Here is a 24,593-nt window from a genome sequence, read left to right on the forward strand (position 1 = left end):
GACAAACCTTGTAAAGATTTTACAAGGTCTAATAGAGACGACATCACAAGACAAAATAATAGGAGATTCCACAGATTCAAAAGTAGAAGAGAGTGGAAAAAAGAAACAAAGCGAAGAAAACAAATTAAGAGAGGTAAAGAAACAGTCTTAAACCTCTCACGTAGAATATAAACTGATAATGACTATATACTGTTAGGCAAAGGGCTAAAATTTTGTCCCAAACCAAAATGTCACAATAAAATTAAATTAGCTGAAGAAATTTTTAATTTCTCTAGATGCTTAAAATTAAAAGAATTTTTTTATGATAAAGCATACAACAATTCAGAGAGTAAATTGATTTCTTTTCATTCTAAAAAGATGGGTTATTTTAACACAATTAAATCATCTTTTACACCAACTAGTGGACGTGATTCAAATTTAGATTTTTATACTGATGCGATCACAAAAGAGATATTAACTGATAATCATAAAAAGCAATATCATAGTAATATTTCTAAGGACGAAATTAAGTCTTTATATAATCTAATGAATGGCGACAGTATAGTTATTAAAAAGGCTGATAAATCAAACACTATTATTATTATGAATCAAGATGATTATGTTAAAGAAGTTGAACGTCAATTAAATGATGAAAAATACTACAAACATATACTACAAACATATTGACAAAAACCCGTAAATAGAAATTAAATCAAATATTTCAACATGCATTAATGAGATTGCTAAAAATAATAATTCCGTAATTGAGGAATTTGATACTTTCCCTCTTAACATACGTACACCTCAATTCTACATATTACCCAAAATTCATAAAAATCCTGACCATAATTTACCTTTAATTTATCCAGGATGACCAAGTATATCAGGTTATAATTCATATACTGAAAACCTATCCAAATTTATTGATAGTGTTTTACAACCTTTAATGAAATCACTTCCTTCATACATTAAAGATACCACTGATTTCATTAAAAAGTTGAAGTCTCCTTCATTAGATGTAACATCACTATATACCAACATTCCGCATGCAGATAGTATTGAAGCATGTAAATATTTTATTGATAGCAATCTTAATAATAGCACACTATCTAGTGAAGATATTTGTAAAATAATAAAACTTATCTTGGAAAACAATTATTTTCAATTTAATAATATGAATTACATACAAATAATGGGTACAGCAATGGGTAGTCCTATGGCTCCTTCATACGCTTCCCTTTTCATGGGTAAATTAGAAAAAGATTTTCTTCAAAATGAAAAGTTTAATCCATCTGTTTGGTTCAGATTTTTAGATGACATATTTATGATCTGGAACCATTCAAATGAAGAACTGAAAAAATGTACTGATCGCCTGAATTTTATTCATCCGACAATTAAATTTACTTATACTGCATCAAGTACGCATATTTCATTTTTAGATGTAAATGTAATAAAAAATATCGACAACACTATCTCTACAAATATTCATATCAAGGAAACTAATATCCACCAATATGTAGAATATTCTTCATGTCATCCCATGTCATGTAAAAACGGTATACCATATAGCCAGGCCAAAAGATACTGATGCATTATTTCAGATGATTGTCAATTACAAAATTCTTTGAATAAATTACGAACTTATTTCCAAAATAGAAATTATCCTACATACATAACTGATTCTGCACTGAACAAAGCCCGTAATCTTACTCAACATGAGGCTTTAAACACAGCAGAATGTAAAATAGAGAGAGATGTAATTCCTTTCACAATACAATATAATCCTTCATTACCTAATATAGGTCGTATAATTAATAAATATTATAGTCTCCTAAATTTATCCAATAAAACTAGCGTCAAATCACTTTTCAAAATTAAATGAATTCTCGCTTATAGAAGACCCAAGAATTTGCAAGATATTTTAATCAGAACTAAACAGACAGAAAATAAAAAAATACACTTTACGTCATCTAAATGAAACAGACACTGGTGCTCTCAATGTGCAAACATAAGAGAAAGTACTTCTTTCAGTAGTGCTAATACAAAAGAGGTATTTTCTCTACGCGATAACACTAACTGCATATCAACTGATGTGATTTATTTAATAACCTGTAAAAAATGTAGTATCCAATATGTTGGACAAACACTACAACAAGTTTCTAAGAGAATGAATAATCATCGCTTTCATGTAAAAAATTATAGAGATCCTCAGTTTCCCTCTAATGTTTCAACACACTTTAACACCAATAATCACTCTCTACTTGATTTTTCTTTCATGCCAGTAGATATTGTGCATGGTGACATGAATAGACTCATAATAGAAACTTAATGGATTCATAAGTTAGATACTCTGTATCCTAATGGACTTAATGCTAATGCACTATATAAAATTGTATAATTTAAATTGTTATATTGTATATCCTTTATAACAATATAATTATATGTATGACTGTTTGTCTCTATTTTATTATTTTATTATTTTACTAAATATTTTCATATACATTGCTGTGATGATTTTAAAGGAATAGAAAGGAAAACAATAAATCTCTTATTGTAAATATTTTCATATACATTGCTGTGATGATTTTAATGGAATAGAAAGGAAAACAATAAATCTCTTATTGTAAATATTTTCTTATACATTGCTGCCATAATTTTAATGGAATAGAAACGAAAACAATAAATCTCTTATTGTAAATATTTTCAGATATATTGTTGTGATGATTTTAATGGAATAGAAAGGAAAACAATAAATCTCTTATTGTAAATATTTTCACATTATACTGCTGTGAAGATTTTAATGGAATAGTTTTTGGTTTGGATTGGTGCTTTGTGTCACAGAAACACAAGTTATTTGGTGCTGAGGCAACTAGAGCAAAGTGCCTTGCCCAATGACACACCATGGTAGCTGACCCAGGCTGATCCGATGGTAGGATTCAAACCTGTACCCTATTTGTTCATGAGTCTGGCACACTAACCACTCAGCCATCACAGCTCCTTAATTTAACTGGAGGTAAAACAAATAAAATCTCTTGGTGCAAATATTTCTCTTTACATACATTGTTGTCATAATTTTAACGGAATAGGAAGTAAAACAAATGAAATTAAATGAAATTTTGCATCGAATTGAATAAATATGGTACATTTTTAATATATTAATGTTTTTGCTTTAGATAGAACGAAGCTGTTCTCAATTATATGATTCTGTCATCAAGAACCACAGGAAGCCATTTAAAATGCACTTCTATGAGTCTTTACTGTGATCAACTTTATTTTTGAATCATTTTAGACTTGTGTATTCATGGCTCTCAGCCAAGATTCCTTAGACTCATACATAGATTCCTTAGACCCCTATATAATGGCTATTTCTTCATTGCTGGACTATTGTAAAAACTATATGACTCATAAATTAGCATGTGAAATCCTTGTCTAATTGTTAAAAATAAACTTGCCTTCATCACAAAGGTGGCATTTTTTATATCCATTGGGAACTGGTCTGTGTCCCAGCCCAAGTCTGGTGACCCTGTGTTTGAGTCAATTGATCCAAGCATGCCGAAACTGTAAAGTAGTATTAAAGAATTTAATTTCGACAACATATCAAAGAAATAAAGAACAGTATCCTTAAAATAATAAGCTAATTAATAATAATATAAAAAAGAAGCTATTTTTCCATCTACATTCTTCATGAACCTTGAGTAGATATAATCATACAATACAAGAACAAGTTTACACTTGTACATTAAAATAAAAAGTACAAACTATACCTCGGTATTGTTAGATGTACATACAAAGTTAAAATTACATAATAATATCCAAGATTTCTTTCTTAAATTACAAAATCATTATCAGGAAAAAAGAACAATATACTTACACAGATGCCATAACAATGTCGTGCTCGTATCCATGACCTGCCAGTGTGGTGTGATTTGGTTCAATATTTAGCTACAAGAAAAAATATGTTTACATCTAACTGAATCATCATTTTAAATCATCATACTTAAATGTGTTCATCTCACAAGTTTACAGCAAAAAGGCATACCTTCCATCTCCAATGATATATTTAAAGGCCAAAAGGCACACCCTCTAACCATATCGATATTTGTAAAGGCCAAAAGGCACACCCTCTAACCATATTGATATTTGTAAAGGCCAAAAGGCACACCCTCTAACCATATTAATATCTGTAAAGGCCAAAAGGCACACCCTCTAACCATACTGATACATGGAACAGCAGAAAGGCATGCTTTCCACACCATTGATATTTGAAAGGGAAAACAGGCCTACCTTCCAACCCCACCAATATATAGCCATCAATATATAGAAAGGCAAAAAGGCATACCTTCTAACTCCATCGATATATGGAATGAATAAAAGGGTGTATTCTTTTAACTCCATTGATATATGGAAAGGTTTAAAAGTGTACCTTCTAATTCCATCAATATATGGAGTGGCAAAATTGCATAACTCCTAACTCCATCAATATATGGAATGGCAAAAAGGCATACATTACAATTCCCTTGATACATGGAAAGGCAAAAAGGTACACCTTCTAACACCACTCACATATGGAAAGGCAAAAAGATGTATCTTCTAACTCCATCAATATATGGAAAGGCTGAAAAGAATACCTTCTAATTCCATCAATATGTGCAATGGTAAAAGGGTGTACCTTCTAACTCCATTGATATATGGAATGACCAAAACCATGCCTTCCAACTCCAGCAATATAAGGAATGTAACAAGAGTCATCTAAAGATGACACATTCCACTTGTGTAAAGACTCATTCTGAAAGTACCATTATGGTCCAGCACACCCAATTTATACCATACCTGTGAAAATCTTCATGATAGGCAGGCAAAAGAACATTGCGATAGCTTTACCCATCATGCCTGTATAAACCCGAAGAGGATCATCTGAATCAAAAGCCCAGCCAGAATGTCTGCAGGGCAACAATAATTTGTCAAGGACTTCACATACTGGAAGTTCATAATTACAAAGTGCACATGGAAGTGATAGCCATCAGGAGTTTTACTCCAAAGATCAAAGTGTGGCTAGATGGACAAACAAACAACAAAAATGCTAACAATACTAGAATTGAATAGCTAATGATAATCTACACTGCTAGTCAAATAAACATAAAAAAATGGCATAGATATATCTTCAATGGTTTTATAGATTTGCCTGGAAACACAAGTGTGCTTATCTGATCGACAGTTTGCCTTGGTGTTTTAGGGCACAGCAACACAAGTTATTTAGTACGGATACAACTGGACTAAAATGCCTTGCCATGAACATAATCATGGCATGCTAAGCAATGGTATCATGGCTCCTGTATGGGTGGACGGACACATAGACAGACAAAAATATTAACATATTAAAACTGAAGAAATATGAATAGCACAAGACATATTTGATCCACTAGTCTGATATATGTACTAAGATTAAAAGACACATTTGATCCACTAGTCTGATATATGTACTAAGATTAAAAGACACATTTAATTCACTAGTCTGATATATGTATTAAGATTAAAAGACACATTTGATCCACTAGTCTGATATCTTAAATATTTTTGGTAATTATGCTCCAAAAATGACATGTAAATGATGGATGGATGGACAGACATATGGACAAAATGTTAAAAATATATAAACTAAAACCTCATTTCAAAGAAGGTATTTTATATGGATGCTGAGTTTTACCCAAGAAATGAAAGTGTGGATAATGGATGGGTGGATAGACAGAGGAACAGACAAAAAAGATTACAAAAGTGTTTTAAACTAAAGAATTGTGAACAGCAAACGGCACACATATCGACCCCTAGTCAAATACTTTAGACATTTTCATAGCGATATCTTAAAGATATGCTCCAGAAATGAAAGTGAGGGTAATGGATGGGTGGATAGACAGAGAAACAGACAAAAAAGATTACAAAAGTGTTCTAAACTAAAGAATTGTGAACAGCAACGGCACACATATGGACCCCTAGTCAAATACTTTAGACATTTTCATAGCGATATCTTAAAGATATGCTCCAGAAATGAAAGTGAGGGTAATGGATGGGTGGATAGACAGAGAAACAGACAAAAAAGATTACAAAAGTGTTTTAAACTAAAGAATTGTGAACAGCAACGGCACACATATGGACCCCTAGTCAAATACTTTAGACATTTTCATAGCGATATCTTAAAGATATGCTCCAGAAATGAAAGTGAGGGTAATGGATGGGTGGATAGACAGAGAAACAGACAAAAAAGATTACAAAAGTGTTTTAAACTAAAGAATTGTGAACAGCAACGGCACACATATGGACCCCTAGTCAAATACTTTAGACATTTTCATAGCGATATCTTAAAGATATGCTCCAGAAATGAAAGTGAGGGTAATGGATGGGTGGATAGACAGAGAAACAGACAAAAAAGATTACAAAAGTGTTTTAAACTAAAGAATTGTGAACAGCAACGGCACACATATGGACCCCTAGTCAAATACTTTAGACATTTTCATAGCGATATCTTAAAGATATGCTCCAGAAATGAAAGTGAGGGTAATGGATGGGTGGATAGACAGAGAAACAGACAAAAAAGATTACAAAAGTGTTTTAAACTAAAGAATTGTGAACAGCAACGGCACACATATGGACCCCTAGTCAAATACTTTAGACATTTTCATAGCGATATCTTAAAGATATGCTCCAGAAATGAAAGTGAGGGTAATGGATGAATACATGGATGGACATTAACAAACCCATAAAATATTAAAATGGAAGGATTGTGATTAGCAAAAATTTACATTGGGGCCACTAAATCCAATATGTGTACCAAATTTCACATATATTGCATGGTTGGAGGGTTATGCTAAAAAAAAAAAAGAAAAGATTTATGGACAGATGGACATAACAATAGTTGTACCACTCCCTCCTCTCCAGCCACCCCATCTACTCCCCCACAATACATGTTAATAAATAAAGACATTGAAATTTAGGGGGCTCCAACAACTTCCACTAAAAGTTATTTGTCTGGTTTAAGTATGAAGCAAGATTTTTCTGTAAATGTCTCCTGGAACCATTTCTTTTAGGTACCACAGAGAGATTATGGCACAGGTAAATAACACTGATAATCATGAGGAGAGCATGGCTGCTTAGAAAAGATTTCTGAAGGATCTTGCAATATGAAAAGGGGCCATAACCCATTTTTTATGACTTAACATTATCTAGAGATTTCAATTTATCAAGAACTATAATATATCATTGGTTAGGAACTGATATTCAAATGGAGGATCTATATTAATGTAAATAATGATATTAGAAGAACATGTGCAATAATACATTAATTTGTTGAGACAATTATTCCTTTAGATAAATGACCTGGATACAACAAACTAAATATGGGAATAATTCAGTATCCTTTCTAAAACTTTATTTAAAAAAATGGTACCTATCAGTCTGTTATACAACAATTCTTGGATTATACTTAACTCTCTTAAAAGTATGACCAAATAAGACCAAACAAATCTAGTTACTAATTTTGAAGAATCCTACCTTGAATTCTTTCTCTAGACCATAGTGCTTCAGAAATGCAATCACAGTCATTGCATCTGAAAAAAATGATTTTGCATTTGAGATTATCTACATGACTGTTTCAACCAAAAGAGTTGTTGTTGTTGTTGTGGGGTTTAACGCCATTTTTCAGCACGATAGGCTATACATGGCGGCCAGTATTAATGGTGGAGGAAGAACCTGGAAAACCCCGGAAAGAACCACCGACCCACGAGAAGCTACTGGCAAGCTTTCTCACATGCCCACATTGGCTGAATCTTAGACTCGAACCGCCGCAGACAGAGGTGAGATGGCAGTGATCCGTAACGAAGAGCGCTTTAGACCACTTGGCCACTCGGGGCCCCCTTCAACCAAAAGAGATGCTGAATAGTGTCAACAATAAAAACAGACAGTGCAACAGTAACTCTGTAGAGTATCAACAATAAAAACAGACAGTGTAACAGTAACTCTGTCGAGTATCAACAATAAAGATAGACAGCACAACACTAACTCTGATGAGTATCAACAATAAAAACAGACAATACAACAGTAATGCAGATGAGTATCAGCAATAAAAACAGTAAGTGCAACAGTAACTCTGAGGAGTATCAACAATAAAAACAGACAGTGCAACAGTAACTCTGATGAGTATCAACAAAAACAGACAGTGCAACAGTAACTATAATGAGTATCAGCAATAAAAACAAACAGTGCAACAGTAACTCTGATGAGTATCAACAATAAAAACAGACAGTGCAAGAGTAACTCTGATGAGTATCAACAATACAAACAGACAGTGCAACAGTAACTATAATGAGTATCAACACTAAAAACAGACAACACAACAATAACTCTGACGAGGACTGTGTTTAAAAAATGAAGCTAAGTGAAAGACAACTGTCCCAGAAGTATATTAATTAAAAAGAAAATGGTTCTACAACTTCAATTATCACAGGAACTGTCTTGTTTAAAGAAAACTATAAAGCCAATGAAAATTATACTGTACATTAGTGATTTAAAACCCAACAGAAATCCACCACTACATGTCATACTTAAAAAAGAACCTCACCAAGATACACTTTTCTTGGTGTATGTTATAAAAGAAGTTTATAGCAACCAATGGTAGCAAAAAATACAAATGAATTTCCAGTCTTTTGAAACCATAGATATCTGGCCATCGAATTAATTTAAAATGGGGTATCTTGCAAAAATGTTTGTTAAACCTTTTAATTTGTTAACATGTTTTCATTCCCTGTGAATAACCTCATCCCATCAGTAGCCTGGGCAAGAAGATGGCTGTCTCCATCTGACCAAAATCTAGGTCAATTTTAGTACATGTATATGTAGCATGTAAACAAATATAGCCAAGTGTTACTAGAGACAATATTGTAGTGGATTGTTTAGTGTCAATTGGAAACAGATTAAATGAAGATGTATATTTTTATATACATGTGTTATTTGTGATTTCTAATGAGATGTGACTGATTCATTAATTTTATAAAATGAGATCTATACTCGAATTCATAGATTTCTTTCATCTACATGTACAGTTCTGAATGGATCATGGATTGTACAACACAAATGAAAGTTGACAATATACAAGTGTATTTCAGACTAGTTTGTCTTCATTTAATCAAAAGCACATATTTTTGTGCCTGCTTGTATTAACCCACCACTTTCCAGACATTGTTTTTGTGCATACACCATTTTCTTCTGCTGACTTACTTGCAAGGTTCAGTCTATAACAAGGTTGGGTTCTATGCACTGTATTCAGCTAAGAACCTACTGTGACTAATATGCTCTCTCTCTTTCTCTCTCTCATATATATATATATATATATATATATATATATATATATATATATATATATATATATATATATATATATATATATATATATATATATATATATATATATATATATATATATATATATATATATATATATATAATCTTCAAAGTTTAGAAAACTTTCCATATGCAATATCTTCACATCAATTGAAAAACACAGCATTAAAAAAACAATGTTTGCATACAAGTATGATGAAATCAGCTTCATTTTTGTAGATTAGCTGTCAGGATATATACTCCTCTTACCATAGTCATACTGATGTTTTGCTGGTTCTTTTGGCTTGGGTTCTATCAGCAAAGTACCAGTGAATCCAATTTTCTTCTTGTAAGCTATAGTAAAAAATCAAATGCAAAGTTATATATTTTATATATTAGTATCTTAGAAGCAGAAAAAATGAACTATGAATGAATTAGTACAATGAACAACTAACATGTTTGCATACTTTACTTTTCTGCACTTCATGTCAAACAACCATGATCTTCAACAGAGAAGGGTATATATGTATCAAATCTCAGCAATAAGTAAAGTACAATTTATTGAACACTCTATGAAAAGAATTGGAAACCACACCAAGTCTACATGCACATGCTGTATATATTTAAAGTGTGTCTATGTGTGTATACTCACTACACTTATGGAATCAAATACAATTTTTAAAACAATAAAAAATGACAAAGGAATTAACTTAAAGATTGGATTGGTAAGTACATTAAAATGACAAAGGAAATAACAAAGATTGGATTGGTAAGTACTTTAAAATGACAAAGGAAATAACTTAAAGACTGGATTGGTAAGTACTTTAAAATGACAAAGGAAATAACTTAAAGACTGGATTGGTAAGTACATTAAAATGACAAAGGAAATAACTTAAAGATTGGTTTGGCAAGTACTTTAAAATGACAAAGGAAATAACTTAAAGACTGGATTGGTAAGTACATCAAAATGACAAAGGAAATAACTTAAAGATTGGATTGGTATGTACATTAAAATGACAAAGGAAATAACTTAAAGACTGGATTGGTAAGTACATTAAAATGACAAAGGAAATAACTTAAAGATTGGATTGGTAAATACATTAAAATGACAAAGGAAATAACTTAAAGATTGGATTGGTAAGTACATTAAAATGACAAAGGAAATAACTTAAAGATTGGATTGGTAAGTACTTTAAAATGACAAAGGAAATAACTTAAAGACTGGATTGGTAAGTACATTAAAATGACAAAGGAAATAACTTAAAGACTGGATTGGTAAGTACATTAAAATGACAAAGGAAATAACTTAAAGATTGGACTGGTAAGTACATTAAAATGACAAAGGAAATAACTTAAAGATTGGATTGGTAAGTACTTTAAAATGACAAAGGAAATAACTTAAAGATTGGATTGGTAAGTACATCAAATTGACAAAGGAAATAACTTAAAGACTGGATTGGTAAGTACATTAAAATGACAAAGGAAATAACTTAAAGACTGGATTGGTAAGTACATTAAAATGACAAAGGAAATAACTTAAAGATTGGATTGGTAAGTACTTTAAAATGACAAAGGAAATAACTTAAAAACTGGATTGGTAAGTACATCAAAATGACAAAGGAAATAACTTAAAGACTGGATTGGTAAGTACATTAAAATGACAAAGGAAATAACTTAAAGATTGGATTGGTAAGTACATTAAAATGACAAAGGAAATAACTTAAAGACTGGATTGGTAAGTACATTAAAATGACAAAGGAAATAACTTAAAGATTGGATTGGTAAGTACATTAAAATGACAAAGGAAATAACTTAAAGATTGGATTGGTAAGTACATCAAAATGACATAAGAGTCTAATCAGTGAGCGCTATCATTGACTACATAGTTCACATCTATGAAGCTGTTAACAGTCTCCAGTAATCACTGTAAACATTAATCATTATGTAGAAAATGTGTGTTTGTGTGTGTGTGTGACTTGGATTTTTAACGTAACTTTAACAACTTCTCAGTCATATCGCTACGATGTCTGCAGTGTGGCAGTTTATTCTAAGTGATTTTTAGCACTGGGGCATTATGCCACAGACATGTAACATGATGTCCCACCCAGTCACATTATGCTGACACCAGGCCAACCAGTCCTAACACTAACCATTTAATGCTGAGTGCCAAGCGAGGCAGCTGTTAGTACCATTTTTGTAAGTCTTTGGTATGAATCAGCTGGGGATTGAACCCACGACCTACTGCTTCCGAGCCAGATGCTCTAACCACTAGGCCACTAGAGTGGTCATCATGTTGAAAATAAGATTATACTAAAGTGATCTTACTACAAAATGTTGACTCCATTCTAAATGTTTGTTTAAAATATTTGTTTTCTTGACATTTTGTAATATTTTGTAATATTTAAAAAATGTAAAATTTAATCTGCACTGTATAGCTAGTATAGTGAATAACACTCTTAAGCCAACTGACCAATTGACCAACCAACCAACCTAGCTACCAACTAACCCACATATCTACCTACTATATCATAAAATACTGATAAAAAAAGGGCAATCTTTTTGTGTGATGTCAAAAGTATAAGTGCATGTACTATAATTAGACTATTAAACATAATATATCTGCATTAGTTTTGTTAATTCATGGTTCTTAAAATTTGCTCAAGAAGCAGTGATGTCCAACACTAAACGCCTAATTATTCCTGGTGAAGGTCACTTTGAATGACCTTGGAGTGACCGTATTAAAGCAAATTCATTTTTGAAATAATTACTTGATGAAATTTTACCTTAAAAGCATTTAGCATGCAGTTCACTGATTTCTATACCTATATACAATGTATAGTCATATAAAAATATTGCTATTGAATAAATATGTGTGTGTGATAAGGATTTTTAACATAGCTTTAAAAAGTTTTCAGTTATATTGCTACAATGTCTGCAGTGTGGCAGTTTATAGTGATGTCTAGCACTGGGGCATCATGCCGCAGACATGTAGCATCATGTCCCACCCAGTCACATTATCCTGATACCAGGCCGACCAGTCCTAACACTAACCTCTTAATGCTGAGTGCCTAGCGAGGCAGCTGTTAGTACCATTTTTGTAAGTCTTTGGTATGACTTGGCCAGGGTTCGAAACCAACAACCTCCCACTTCTGAGGCAGATGCTCTAGCCACTAGGCCACAGGAGAGGTTTTGAATAAATATATATAGTTGTATTCCTACTTCAAACTGCATTGTTCAGAAAGGGACTTCTAAGTAGGCTAGAAAGTACAGACCACAAAGGCTTTATAAACACAAATACTTGACCCATGTTAGTAAATTATACTGAGTAAGTCATAATAAACCTAGTTGTAAGGCTGAGACATTAATGGAGATGGAGTTATCAAGTTTAGACTGGAAGCAGCCTTGGTCTAAGGCACTCGCCTTTAAAAATCACTGACATCTCACCTCTGCCCATGTGGGTTTGCGAGTCTCATGGGTATGTGAGAAAGTTTGCTCATAGCGTCCCATGGGTTGGTGGTTCTTTTTCCAGGTTCTTCTTCAACCCAATATACTGGCCACCATATTAAACCTATCATGTGCTGAAAAAATGGCATTAATCCATAACAACAGCAACAACAAGACTGGAACATAAACAGCACCCTATATAAAAACTTTAAACACAAAATGTCAACAAAGTCATTGAAGTATGAAGTAAAGGCCACACATAAATTTTTGCAATTAGAAGTTACAAAGATTATCAAGATTCATAATAAATCCAAAACATGTTAATTCAAGGCCAATGAGCCCTTAATAACTCCAAAGAATAATTTAAATAAATGATTCCTCTCAAATCACAACACAACTGTAAAGGATTCCCCCAGAGTGATCTTAAAACAAGAATGAATTACTTGTTTATCAAGTCCCTATTTAAATACGTTTTCACTTGACACAGATGTGAGTCATTTAAATGAAAAATTCCAATTAAATAATAAGCAGACCGGTTTCTAGAATATTCTAAATTCAAAAAACTATGCACTCATATTATTTACAACTCTCAATCATGAACAAAAGTTAGCTACTTAAACATGTTATTAACAAATGACCATTATCTTAAGGTACAACCTAAACTCAAGTACAAAAATTATGCACACAATATAGATATACACAGCATGTGATTCTAGCATGGACAGTGCCTGAGAAATGAACATCAAACACAAAATTTAGTGAAAGTCATTGAAGCATAAAATATGGGCCATAATGACTTACTGCTGAAATGACAGAACAGTGCTCACCAAGATGAATTGTCTCAACAAGTTTCATGATTCTAGATAGGATAGTATGTACCATATTTACTCATGTATAAGCCCATTCGCATATAAGCTGACCCTCCAAACTAAACGGGTATAAACACTACAAAGTGCATGACCCACATATAAGCTGACCCAATTTGGTTGAAACAATGATTAAAGCAATATCTGCATCTAATGTGTTTGCGATGGATTTAAGTGACACTATGCATGCTTTGCACTGTGTAAGTACTGTACATTAGAATTCAGCCTGGTCTCTCGGGTAAACTCAACCGGCCCATGAATTTTGAAGTCTATATTTACCTTTATTTAATTTTGTGCTGGAGAAATCAGAAAATATGCACATGCAAAATAGCAATAAAATCAATCACAGTACTTGATAACAGTTCAATAAGTGCTGGGTCACTGAAAATGTTTTTTTTTACATGCCTATGTCTTAGGACACAGAAAAAAATTTATTTTTTTGTGTCCCAAGATTTACAGCCTTTACAGTAATCAACAAAAAGACTTAAAAACTGTCAGTTTAGACACTGGCCCACAGATAAGCTGCCCCCTTGTCTTCCAGGCCTTTAATTTTTCCTAACTTATTTGGCTTATACGCAAGTATATAAGGTATATAGCATGCAATTTGTTTTAGTGGTAATGAACTAAATGGAAATATTAAAAATATACTACTAAAACTAGGTAATGTAGTTACAAGGACCCTTTTGTATGGATGTTGTATTAAAATAGATATTTACAATCATCTAGTGTATTGATTCTAGCCTGAACATAACAAACACTACTGAACCAAAGCAGGGAGGCAAAAATTATGGGTCAAAGTGACTTATATTTGTGATGAGGGTGATGTGCATCAAGATGCATCTTCGGACCATATTTTCTGATTCTAGGTGTTATGGTATGTACACAGGGTGCAAAACACCTATTGGTCATGAACTTAATGAACAAAATTAACTCAAGCCAGTCCGAAGCCTTTACAGATGACTCAATTTTATCACCTCCATCCAAATGAGATTGAGTGACTGCTCAATCAACATGGATATGTGAGAAAGTTTGCCAGTAGCTTCCCATGTTCCTTCATGGAATATTCCTCCACCATAATATGTTGGCTACCATGTAGAGTTTATCATGTGCTGAAAAAATAACAATAAACCCCACAAAGCCAAAACCATGCCTGAGCCAGTTACAACTGAAATATAGGCCAATGTGACCTTTCATTGCAAGGCTGTGGTACTAATATGGATTCATATAATCACAGAGTTTGATGATTCTTGCATACACATGACAGTTCTGTGTGTTATTACTGACTGTGTTCATTTCATACCCAGTTTTACCCCCATACAGAGATAATATCATTTGCCATGAGAATATGATAACCTTGTTTACACAGCTGTAGAAACAATATGTTCCACTGGATGTTATTTATTGCAAAATTTGCATCATTTACAATATCTGCTGAATAGAGGATTGGAGATAAACAATAAATCAAGACAATTTTTATTAGCAGGTAAATTGTTGTTGTTTATTTGAAATTAATTTTTTCTTTAGTACCACATGAATATCATATGCCAACCTACACATATGTACACAGCCCCTCTGCCCCTTTTTAGGGGTAGTGTCTATGAAATCCACTCTAAACTGGTGCCTACGACCTTGGACAAAATAATGGTTGAGATTCAGTGATTATTGTAACAGATTTCCTCTACTATGCAGAATAGGCATAACTAAAATATTAATCTAACTCAACAGGATTTTGGCACACAAAATTTTGTACATTTTTACATGCAGAATTTTAAAATATTTTGCAGAGATATCTTGAATGATATCAGATTTTAGAAAATTAAATATTTCCATATAAACTTGCTTGTAAGATACTTCCAACTGCAAACTCCACAGACCCATGTTCTTTCCTCTACTGATTACTCTGTTGTTTGCATTTTGACTTGAGTGAATATACAAGGTATTCATAAGTAACCATGTTTGATATAAACCTATAGCAACATGTTCATATTCAGAATTGAAATAAAACATACTGAGTGTAACTAAGACTAAATTGTCACAGGTAAAATATTCTTAATTTCATGAGTCAAATGTGACTCAGTGTCATTTTATTTTGAAAATAAATTTATTTAGTGAACAAATTCACATTTTTTCCTGAGTTTGTGGAGAGCTTATTTTTGACAAAACCTACATACATGTATTAGCATGAATGTCATCATTAGACTGGTCTTATTAGTCTGCATGTCCTCATTAGACTGGTCACATCATGAGTGTGAATGTCATTAGACTGGTCTCATCATTAGTCTGAATGTCATTAGACTGGTCTCATCATGAGTCTGAATGTCATTAGACTGGTCTCATCATGAGTGTGAATGTCATTAGACTGGTCTCATCATTAGTCTGAATGTCATTAGACTGGTCTCGTCATACTTTTGACTAAAATAACAAGAAGCACAACTTTTCCTGAAACAAAGTGGCCTCACGCACTGTATCTAATGTGAATGAAATAGCTGATGTGTGGATGATTTAAGAATTTCTGTATACTGGTATCTAAAAATCATGCTGATCAAATAAATTTATTGTAGAAAATAACAAAGTGAAACTTTAAATCCACTGTTGCATTGGTTTGTATTTTAACTGTTTTATTAAAGGAATGTGTTAAAAAGAGACACACAGCTCAGGAAGAATTTATAAACGAATTGGCAGCTGGGATGAAACAAAAATTTGTTCTCTGGGGTTCTTTTTCTATAATGACAATGGCTTGTTTGTATGACAAAAGAGCTACATTTCAGCTAATTTTATTGCAGCACACACAATGTTTTATTTGCAGTAAGTTTCTTTTGTTTTATGCATCCACCATTACCTCTGTCCAATTCATAAACAGTTGACACAGCCTCTGATTGTTATGAAGGGACATGTGTTGTGTGTAAAATCATAGGAACAAAAATTGATCAAGGGAAAAAAGAATGGATGTTGTACACTTTTTTTCTTATAATATAAAGTAGATTATGTTACAAAGTTGCAAGTTCTTTTACTCTTTGATATGATAGTAAAAGAAAGTCAGTATTGCCAGTGCCAGGTTTAGCTGTCAGGTCACATGGTTTTTAATAATTTTCAATAACTGTCAGGTCACATGGTTTTTTATTATTCCAACAACTGTCAGGTCACCAAACTTTTTAAATGAACCACACCTTAACTTAGGATATTATTAAATGTATTCATCTAGCAGGCCATTCATTGCACACTATTTACACTTTGATAAAATTGAAGAGATTTGTTTTTGAAACCAAAATATACATCTGCCCTACCCATCATGGCATTACATATTTACAAACAGGATAGAGCACATGCTTTCTAGAATGGGAGGATGGTTATTGTAAATGATACGTGTTCAACTAATTTATTTGTCTGAGTTGGTGTATGTACCAACAAAAAAATTCTATTCACTTCATGAGTCCAAGACCAAAAGAATGTAACATTATGTATGAAAATAGAATGCACCATTGTTTTGTTATTGTTGTTGTTTTAGGGTTTAACGCCACCTTTCAGCACAAGACAGGTTATACATGGCGGCCAATATAAATGGTGGAGGAAGAACCCAGGAAAGAACCACTGATCCATGAGAAGCTAGTGACAATCTTTCTCACACACCAGCATTGGCCGAACATGAGACTCAAATCCATGCAGACTTTGGTGAGATGGCAATGATCCGTAACTGTGTGATTTAAACCACTTGCCACTTGGGGTCCCTCCTGTTTCTTGATTATAGTTGTCAATGAGATTGATTTAGAACAAGTAATCTGGAACCATAGAGTATTTTTAGAGCAATGTGGATGGGGATAGAGAGATTCTTTTATTAGGTGCTCCATTTTCCTAATATTTGAGGAAATTCGGAACCATTGTTTATGTGTACATACATGTAGATTTTTTGAAACTCCAGGTACATGATTTTGTCTAATTTTTATTCATGACAGTCTACCTGGTATTTTAAGATATTAGAGAACATAAAATATTGCACAGGATCTATAAATAGATGCTTACATATGTGCTGACAGTTACTGATTATAAAATTATTTTAGTAAATATATTTACAAGATTTGTCCTTTTTCCTATTAGACAGATTGGTCAGGTGGTATCTTAGAAGAATCAAGTTAATTATTATTGGCTGAATGAGGTCACATGAATAGGTATTTTTAAATATTAGAATGAGTAATAAGATCTGTCACATAGGGTATATTGCAACATAAGTTATAACAGACTTCTGAAAGTGCGAATAAGGAGAGAACTAAGCAATCATATTCATTCCTATTTGGACAATTGTTTGGACTGTTCAGTAGAAACAGTGCTCATGTTTTTAACTATATTATTATTTTGGAACTATTGAGAATTATTCAAAGGAGTTTGGGACAACAACATTTTGATGTCATGATTTTTGGCAGACCAATACATTTCTGGTTCAGAAATTTAGACTGAACTTTTCATTCTTTTTGGACTTTAATAGAACTTTATTTTTAGCATTATTTTGGATTCACTTTATAGTACTATAAGTTCCTCTCACATTTAAAATTATGTGTGTGTGTGATTTGGATTTTTAACATAGCTTTAACAATTTTTCAGTCATATATCGCTACGATGTCTGCAGTGTGACAGTTTATAGTGATGTCTAGCACTGGGGCATCATGCCGCAGCATGATGTCCCACCCAGTCACATTATCCTGATACCAGGCTGACCAGTCCTAACACTAGCCTCTTAATGCTGAGCGCCAAGTGAGGCAGCTGTTAGTACCATTTTTGTAAGTCTTTGGTATGACTCGGCTGGGGATTGAACCCACGACCTCCCTCATCTGAGGTGGATGCTCTAACCACTAGGCCACCAGAGCGGTCCATTTAAAATAATAACTTTAATAACTAAATTACTTATGAAGTTTAATAAAACTGGTTGGTTTTGCTTCTTTCTGTTACTTAGTTTATGACCATAGAGTCGTACCACCATGCAGTACATAAATTAATTATAAACATAGATCCTTCAATACCCCTCATTGAGACAGCATTAGACTGAATACTGGTCCATGAAAAAGATGAATTGAAATTAGGGTACAGAAGGTTTAAGATGTTATGAACCCATCTGAAGCACAGCTCACCTGCAAATGCTGAAGGTAATTCATCATGTTGATTATAAAAGAAATAATCAGAATTGTTCTTCACTTAAGAACAAGCAGACATAATGAGCTAAAATTAATTTATCTTCTGATTACGACACATAATGTAAAAGCTGTCTTGAGTGACTGCTGCTATGAGTGACCACCTGTCATTTATGACCACAATCATAATGCACAGATAGATTTTATTATATAAACAGTCATGAGTGACCACCTGCTGTATGCAACCAGTGACAACATCATGGCAAAATATGCATTTCAACACTGCTATGAATTACTGCATCATAAAAACTGATCAACACCATTGATCTTTATTTATATTTAATCCTTTGTAACTATAAAAAGAAAAAAGTCTGTCTGCTGATTTCTGAATTTTTCAGGTCATGCATAAGGTGTCACAGTGTTGATTGTAACCAGACTATAGCATATGCAGATTGTTCCACTGTTATGAATGACCATATCATGAAAACAGAGACAAACGCTACTGACATTTATTTTGTCTTTTGTAACCACAACTGCTTGAAAAAAGTAAAGACCATTATAATCAAAATCAAACCAACCCCCCAAAAAATGAAAGAGAAAGAAAAAGGAGGCTGGCTATCAGTTTGTAAATGTGGCAGGTCAAGCATTTCGTGTTATTTGTTATAGACTATAAATTAGGTTTAGGTACATGTCATGAACTGACATTGTAGTGCGGAAGTCAAGGTAGTGGTCACATACATTATTTGTCTATGGAGTTAATGGCTGGGGGAGAATGAAGTCTCTGTCGATTAAACCAACTAATGAGAATCATTTCCTGGATTAAAATGTTATTGTTGTTTGTTTTGTTTTTCTCCAATGCTACAATGATTACATCCCACACACCAAGTCATCATCTGTTCATGCCAATGTTTATATAGTTAATCCCTTTATATCACCTGTGAATTAAGCCAATGACTTCTGTCTTGAATGAGTTAATTGTCATTTTATTGTATTCATTAGCACATAAAAACAATAAACAAAACAAGTATATATACTCATATTTCCCAAAACATAACCAAAACCATTGTTACAGTTGTTTTTTACAATTGATCACTAATAACATTAACACCTAACTGATCACTAGTAACATTAACACCTAACTGATCACTTATAACATTAACACCTAACTGATCACTAATAACATTAACACCTAACTGATCACTAATAACATTAACACCTAAAAGCTTAATAACAATGGCAGAACCTCCAGCTAAAGAGAGACAAACTCTAACACTGGAGGAAAGAATGCAAGTGACAGAAATGAAAAAGAGACCAGCCACAAAATAGCAGTTTCAACATCAGTAAAATACATTGAAGGTATTACAAAGGACATGGAATAAATTAGAAATGATGTTCACATGCTAGTGTGTACATGTACACATGAATGATCTTCAAATATAAATGTTATTCATATTTAATGGTAGGTGTATATCTTTATTATGATATGTTGTTTTCAGATGAATGTATGCAGCATTTTAACAAGACCTATGAATAATAAATACAAATTACATAGTTACTGTGGTATATTTTTCCTTCTTAAACAGTGCTGAAATTGGTCTTTTTGTATAAACCTTACAGAAGGGGCAATCTCTCAAGACAGCTTTTACTGAATAAGGAATTCATATTCTAAAATGCAAGAATGGAGTGTTACCAACTTATACTTGTCTTATCATAGTTTATCATTGTATGAAAAACAAGATAATAAAAGCAATATACTTTCTTAGCCAAGTATCCCTATAACTAGGTTGAATCTATATATGCAAATGAACAGATATTATAAGAAAAGAATGGACGAGAGGGACTTACAGTACCTAATGAAGATGTTGCTCACTTGCACAAGCTGAGTAAAAGTAACCATGGTATGCATATAGACCAACATATAACAGTACTTTTACTAAGTGCAGTTGGGCATGACTGGATTCAATACATGTATCCCAACACAAAATGACCATTCAATACATGTATCCCAACACAAAATGACCATTCAATACATGTATCCCAACACAAAATGACCATTCAATACATGTATCCCAACACAAAATGACCTCCAAGTAAAGAGTTGTTATATATGTTTCTTTTCAATATAGTGTAATCTCCACCCACAAACATTAAATGAAAGCTAATGTCACAGGTATGAAGATAACAGCTAAAAAGTGCTTTATTTTAAATGCAATTAGGCATGAATGTATTGAGCACAGGTAACTGGAAAAAAAGACTGAATTCACAGGACAGTTTAAGGTGGGTGGGGGTAATTGCTGATAAAAAGCTGCCTATTCTTGGATACAAATAAAGCTTATAAATCTGCACACTAAAGTAAAGAAAAATAACTACACTTCAAGTTTTATTTCTTATTAGGGCATGACTGACTGGCTTCTCTAGAACAAAACAAACATAACAAAACAACATAACAAATTCACAGCACAAAAAAGCACCATTTGGCCACATCTTGACTCGTGTAATTATCTGAAGATATTACATGGTTTGAAGATATAGTTCTTCTCAGCCAAATCACTTAATTGCTAAAGAGATTTAATAAACATAAAAATGTCCAAATGTTACAAAAATTGAACTCCATCCACACAGTAAGCTAACTGTTGATAAATGAAGCAATATTGTCACAAAAGATACTGTCCACTTTATACCATTGATCCAATGTGAGCATTTTATGTATTAAATGAATACTAAGATTTACAATTCATAATCTGAAATATAGGCATTCTAAATATAATTTTTATTGAGACTATATGAAAAAATGAACACTTAAAACATTTTTCAGGGGAAGAAGAGCACCATATTGTAAAGGTGTTCTCAATGCCTTAATATTTAAATTTCAGTTTAGTGAAAACAAGACAAACTAATGTGCCACCATTTTGAAATAGTGTATTTCCCTATACAAGGCTCACATATGTGAAGCAGCATGGACTCAACTGGTTCAGTACCCATGAGTCAAGTCCCAGTATATTTTTAGAGCATTGTTTCCACCATCTTCACTAGCCAAGGTTTTGATATGATAACCCTATCTACACCTTGGCACACTGAGTAGATATTTCTGTGCTTTGGGTCTGAATTTCATTGGATGAATTGGCACTGCACCCAATCAAAATTACATTCAAATTAACACTGTTTTGACATGATTGAGACAAGGGCAGCACACAACTTGAATGGACTGATAAATAAACAATTTTCCACTGCCGGTCTATGTTTGCACAATCACCTTTCACTCAAATACATCTGTAATGGCATCCCCCTGGTACCTAGTGATACTTTCAATGTTAAACTTACAAAGTAACCTTTTTAGATCAATTGCCTCCACCATTTTTGGCAGATGTACAATGCACCATGCTATTGGTTAGTTGGCATTACATACTAAGGGAGGCAACTCATGAAATCCAATAGATGTTAGGACAAAGCACCAATATATCTGTTCGATCTGCCAAGAGCTAGTTGTTGTTATCATATCGGAACAATGGCTAGTGAAGATGCGTTTCCACTCTTTTTAGTAGTAATACAATAGATGAAAAGCATTCTTGATATCAATTAAATGTAATTGTTTATTCCATAGGATATGGTCATTACGATGTGGTTGTTTGTATTTTGGTGACATTGCACAGTGAGTAATGAGGCAATGGTGTTGATACAGATGTACAATCTGTGAGCAATTGTATGTTGCTTTGTTTGCAGTTCAGCCTTTCAAAAAAAATGCCAGAAAATCTATGACAAGTTCTTCACAGCACATTCATCTTAATAGGTATCTTAAATTTACATATAATTTATTAGGATTTGGACACAGTGGAAAGAATTCAGTACAGAGAAACAAATGTAGAGAGTACATAGAAAATATAATTGAGATCCAAGTACATATAGGAAAATAATCAAGCTATGTCGAAATCACCCTAGACCAGTTTATGGTAAGTTATAAAATTACTTGTGTAACTTAAAATCACATTTAATAAGAGGAAATTATTTCCTCTCTATTTAACTATATTCATTCAGAACTATCTCTGCTAGTTCTGGGAGACAAAATATGCCTTGGATGTATGTTGGCACAGTAATATATAGCAAAAGCATACATTTTGTTCACTGAACAAATAATCCCAAGATACCAGTATTCAGACCAATGGACTTACTGTTGATTTGACTGAGAAGTTATGAATGGTAAAGATAGTTTGATCGTTTGTAACTTCTTAATCAATGCTTGTTTCATAAATAGCCAAAGTGATCCAAATGGGGGCCATTAGCATATCTGAGGCATGATCCGTATGATTGACCTCAAGTTGCAAATGAATATATGAGTGTACTTCTTTGCATTAGACATTTGCATTTTATGCAACCAATCATCTCAGATGATCTTAGATAAACAGTTCAAGATTCAAAGTATACAGATCATGGACCCCTAATGTCAAATGAACTGATCATTTCTAAGTTCCTCGACGTACCAAAATTGTAAAAATCTGTTTATACCTGCCGCCATCTTGAAAAAGTTGGCCAGATGATTCTGCTCAGCAAGAATGTCAGTGTTCAAAAGAGTATGGTAGCCTTCTCTTCCACCCCAGAATACTGAAATCAGAAGCAGATTCTATAATACCACATTCAACTGGAACAAAATGAGGCCTTTCCACTAATCACCATAAAAATAATTCAGAAATATTACCAAAGCTGTCATTTCCTACTCATGTAAATTATTTACAAAGTGACATCATGTGATGTTACAAATCATCAAATGCAGTCACAGACTGAGCTGATTTCCTTGACAAAACATCAATGTTTCTCTTTTCAAGTCCAAGTTTATTTGAAAACTTTCTTTCATTTTCTTTTACTTGTGCAAATATTTTCATACAAGCTATCATGATGCTTTCAGAACAGTTCTATTTGCACCACAACGATTGACTAGTAAGCTTGTATTACCTCCCCTTGGTAGGATAATGCCATTGTAAAACTTGGTGATAAAATGTCACCTGAAGAAAACCATGTTCACTGACAACTGTATGACACTTAATTTAGACAGTACTTTTTGTGACCTTTGCTCTGATGTGCCTTTGCTGTAGAATGTGAAAATGTTGTAGAACACACTGAAGAAAAACCTCAAAGGATTCTTTATTTTCAGTGATGGAACACAGGTCTCGTTATATGATAAGTTAGCACGTGGCAGATGTCATAATATATTCATGACATTACAATATAACATATCTGTGCCAACTAGCATGCTTATTTTACCCTTGTTTTTGAGAACTTTAATTCACACATGCAGAACCATAGCAGGGACCAGTCATGTAATGTATTAATCTGCAGAGATGATGGACTAAGGCTTTTTAAATTACCTCCTCATAGATGTACACCTTAGTACATTTTATTTGTGCATCTTACAGACTGAAACTGAACGCAAACACTAGGTGTAATTAATTAAACTATGACACTAGGTGTAATTAATCAAACTATGACACTAGGTGTAATTAATCAAATTATGTAAGACACTTCAGATGAGCTTAATAAATTAAACATTATTATCAGTATATTGTGATGTCTTCTGCCTTGTAATACATCATCAGCCCTGTCCTCTGTTTCTGCAAATAAAAAATTTCTGACATTTTCCTTCTAAGTATTATTATGACTCTGTGGTCTTAAACTAAGTTGTTGTAGGGTTTAACACCATATTTCAGCACACGATAGGCTATACATAGTGGCCAGTATAAATGGTGGAGGAAGAACCAGGGAAAACCCCGGAAAGAACCACTGACCAACGAGAAGCTAATGGCAAGCTTTCTTACATACCCAAATTGGCTGA

The 24,593-nt window shown here is 33.0% G+C and overlaps 2 protein-coding genes across 2 annotated transcripts in view; both read right to left on the reverse strand.

Moving 5' to 3' along the window:
* LOC149807144 (uncharacterized) overlaps positions 1–24,593 on the reverse strand; it is a 58,411-nt gene that overhangs the window by 15,214 nt on the left and 18,604 nt on the right. The window contains exons 7-11 of the mRNA XM_089962715.1: positions 23,273–23,368; positions 9,616–9,699; positions 7,522–7,577; positions 3,851–3,921; positions 3,432–3,537 (exon numbers count right to left, since the gene is read on the reverse strand). Coding sequence (XP_089818841.1) covers positions 3,432–3,537; positions 3,851–3,921; positions 7,522–7,577; positions 9,616–9,699; positions 23,273–23,368 — 413 coding nt within the window. The remainder of the gene's footprint in view (positions 1–3,431; positions 3,538–3,850; positions 3,922–7,521; positions 7,578–9,615; positions 9,700–23,272; positions 23,369–24,593) is intronic.
* LOC149807145 (uncharacterized) overlaps positions 1–24,593 on the reverse strand; it is an 80,999-nt gene that overhangs the window by 14,794 nt on the left and 41,612 nt on the right. The window lies entirely within an intron of this gene.

Source organism: Sinohyriopsis cumingii, chromosome 1 (genome assembly GCF_028554795.1).
Source record: "Sinohyriopsis cumingii isolate HCF-2022 chromosome 1, ASM2855479v2, whole genome shotgun sequence".
NCBI lineage: Eukaryota > Metazoa > Mollusca > Bivalvia > Unionida > Unionidae > Sinohyriopsis > Sinohyriopsis cumingii.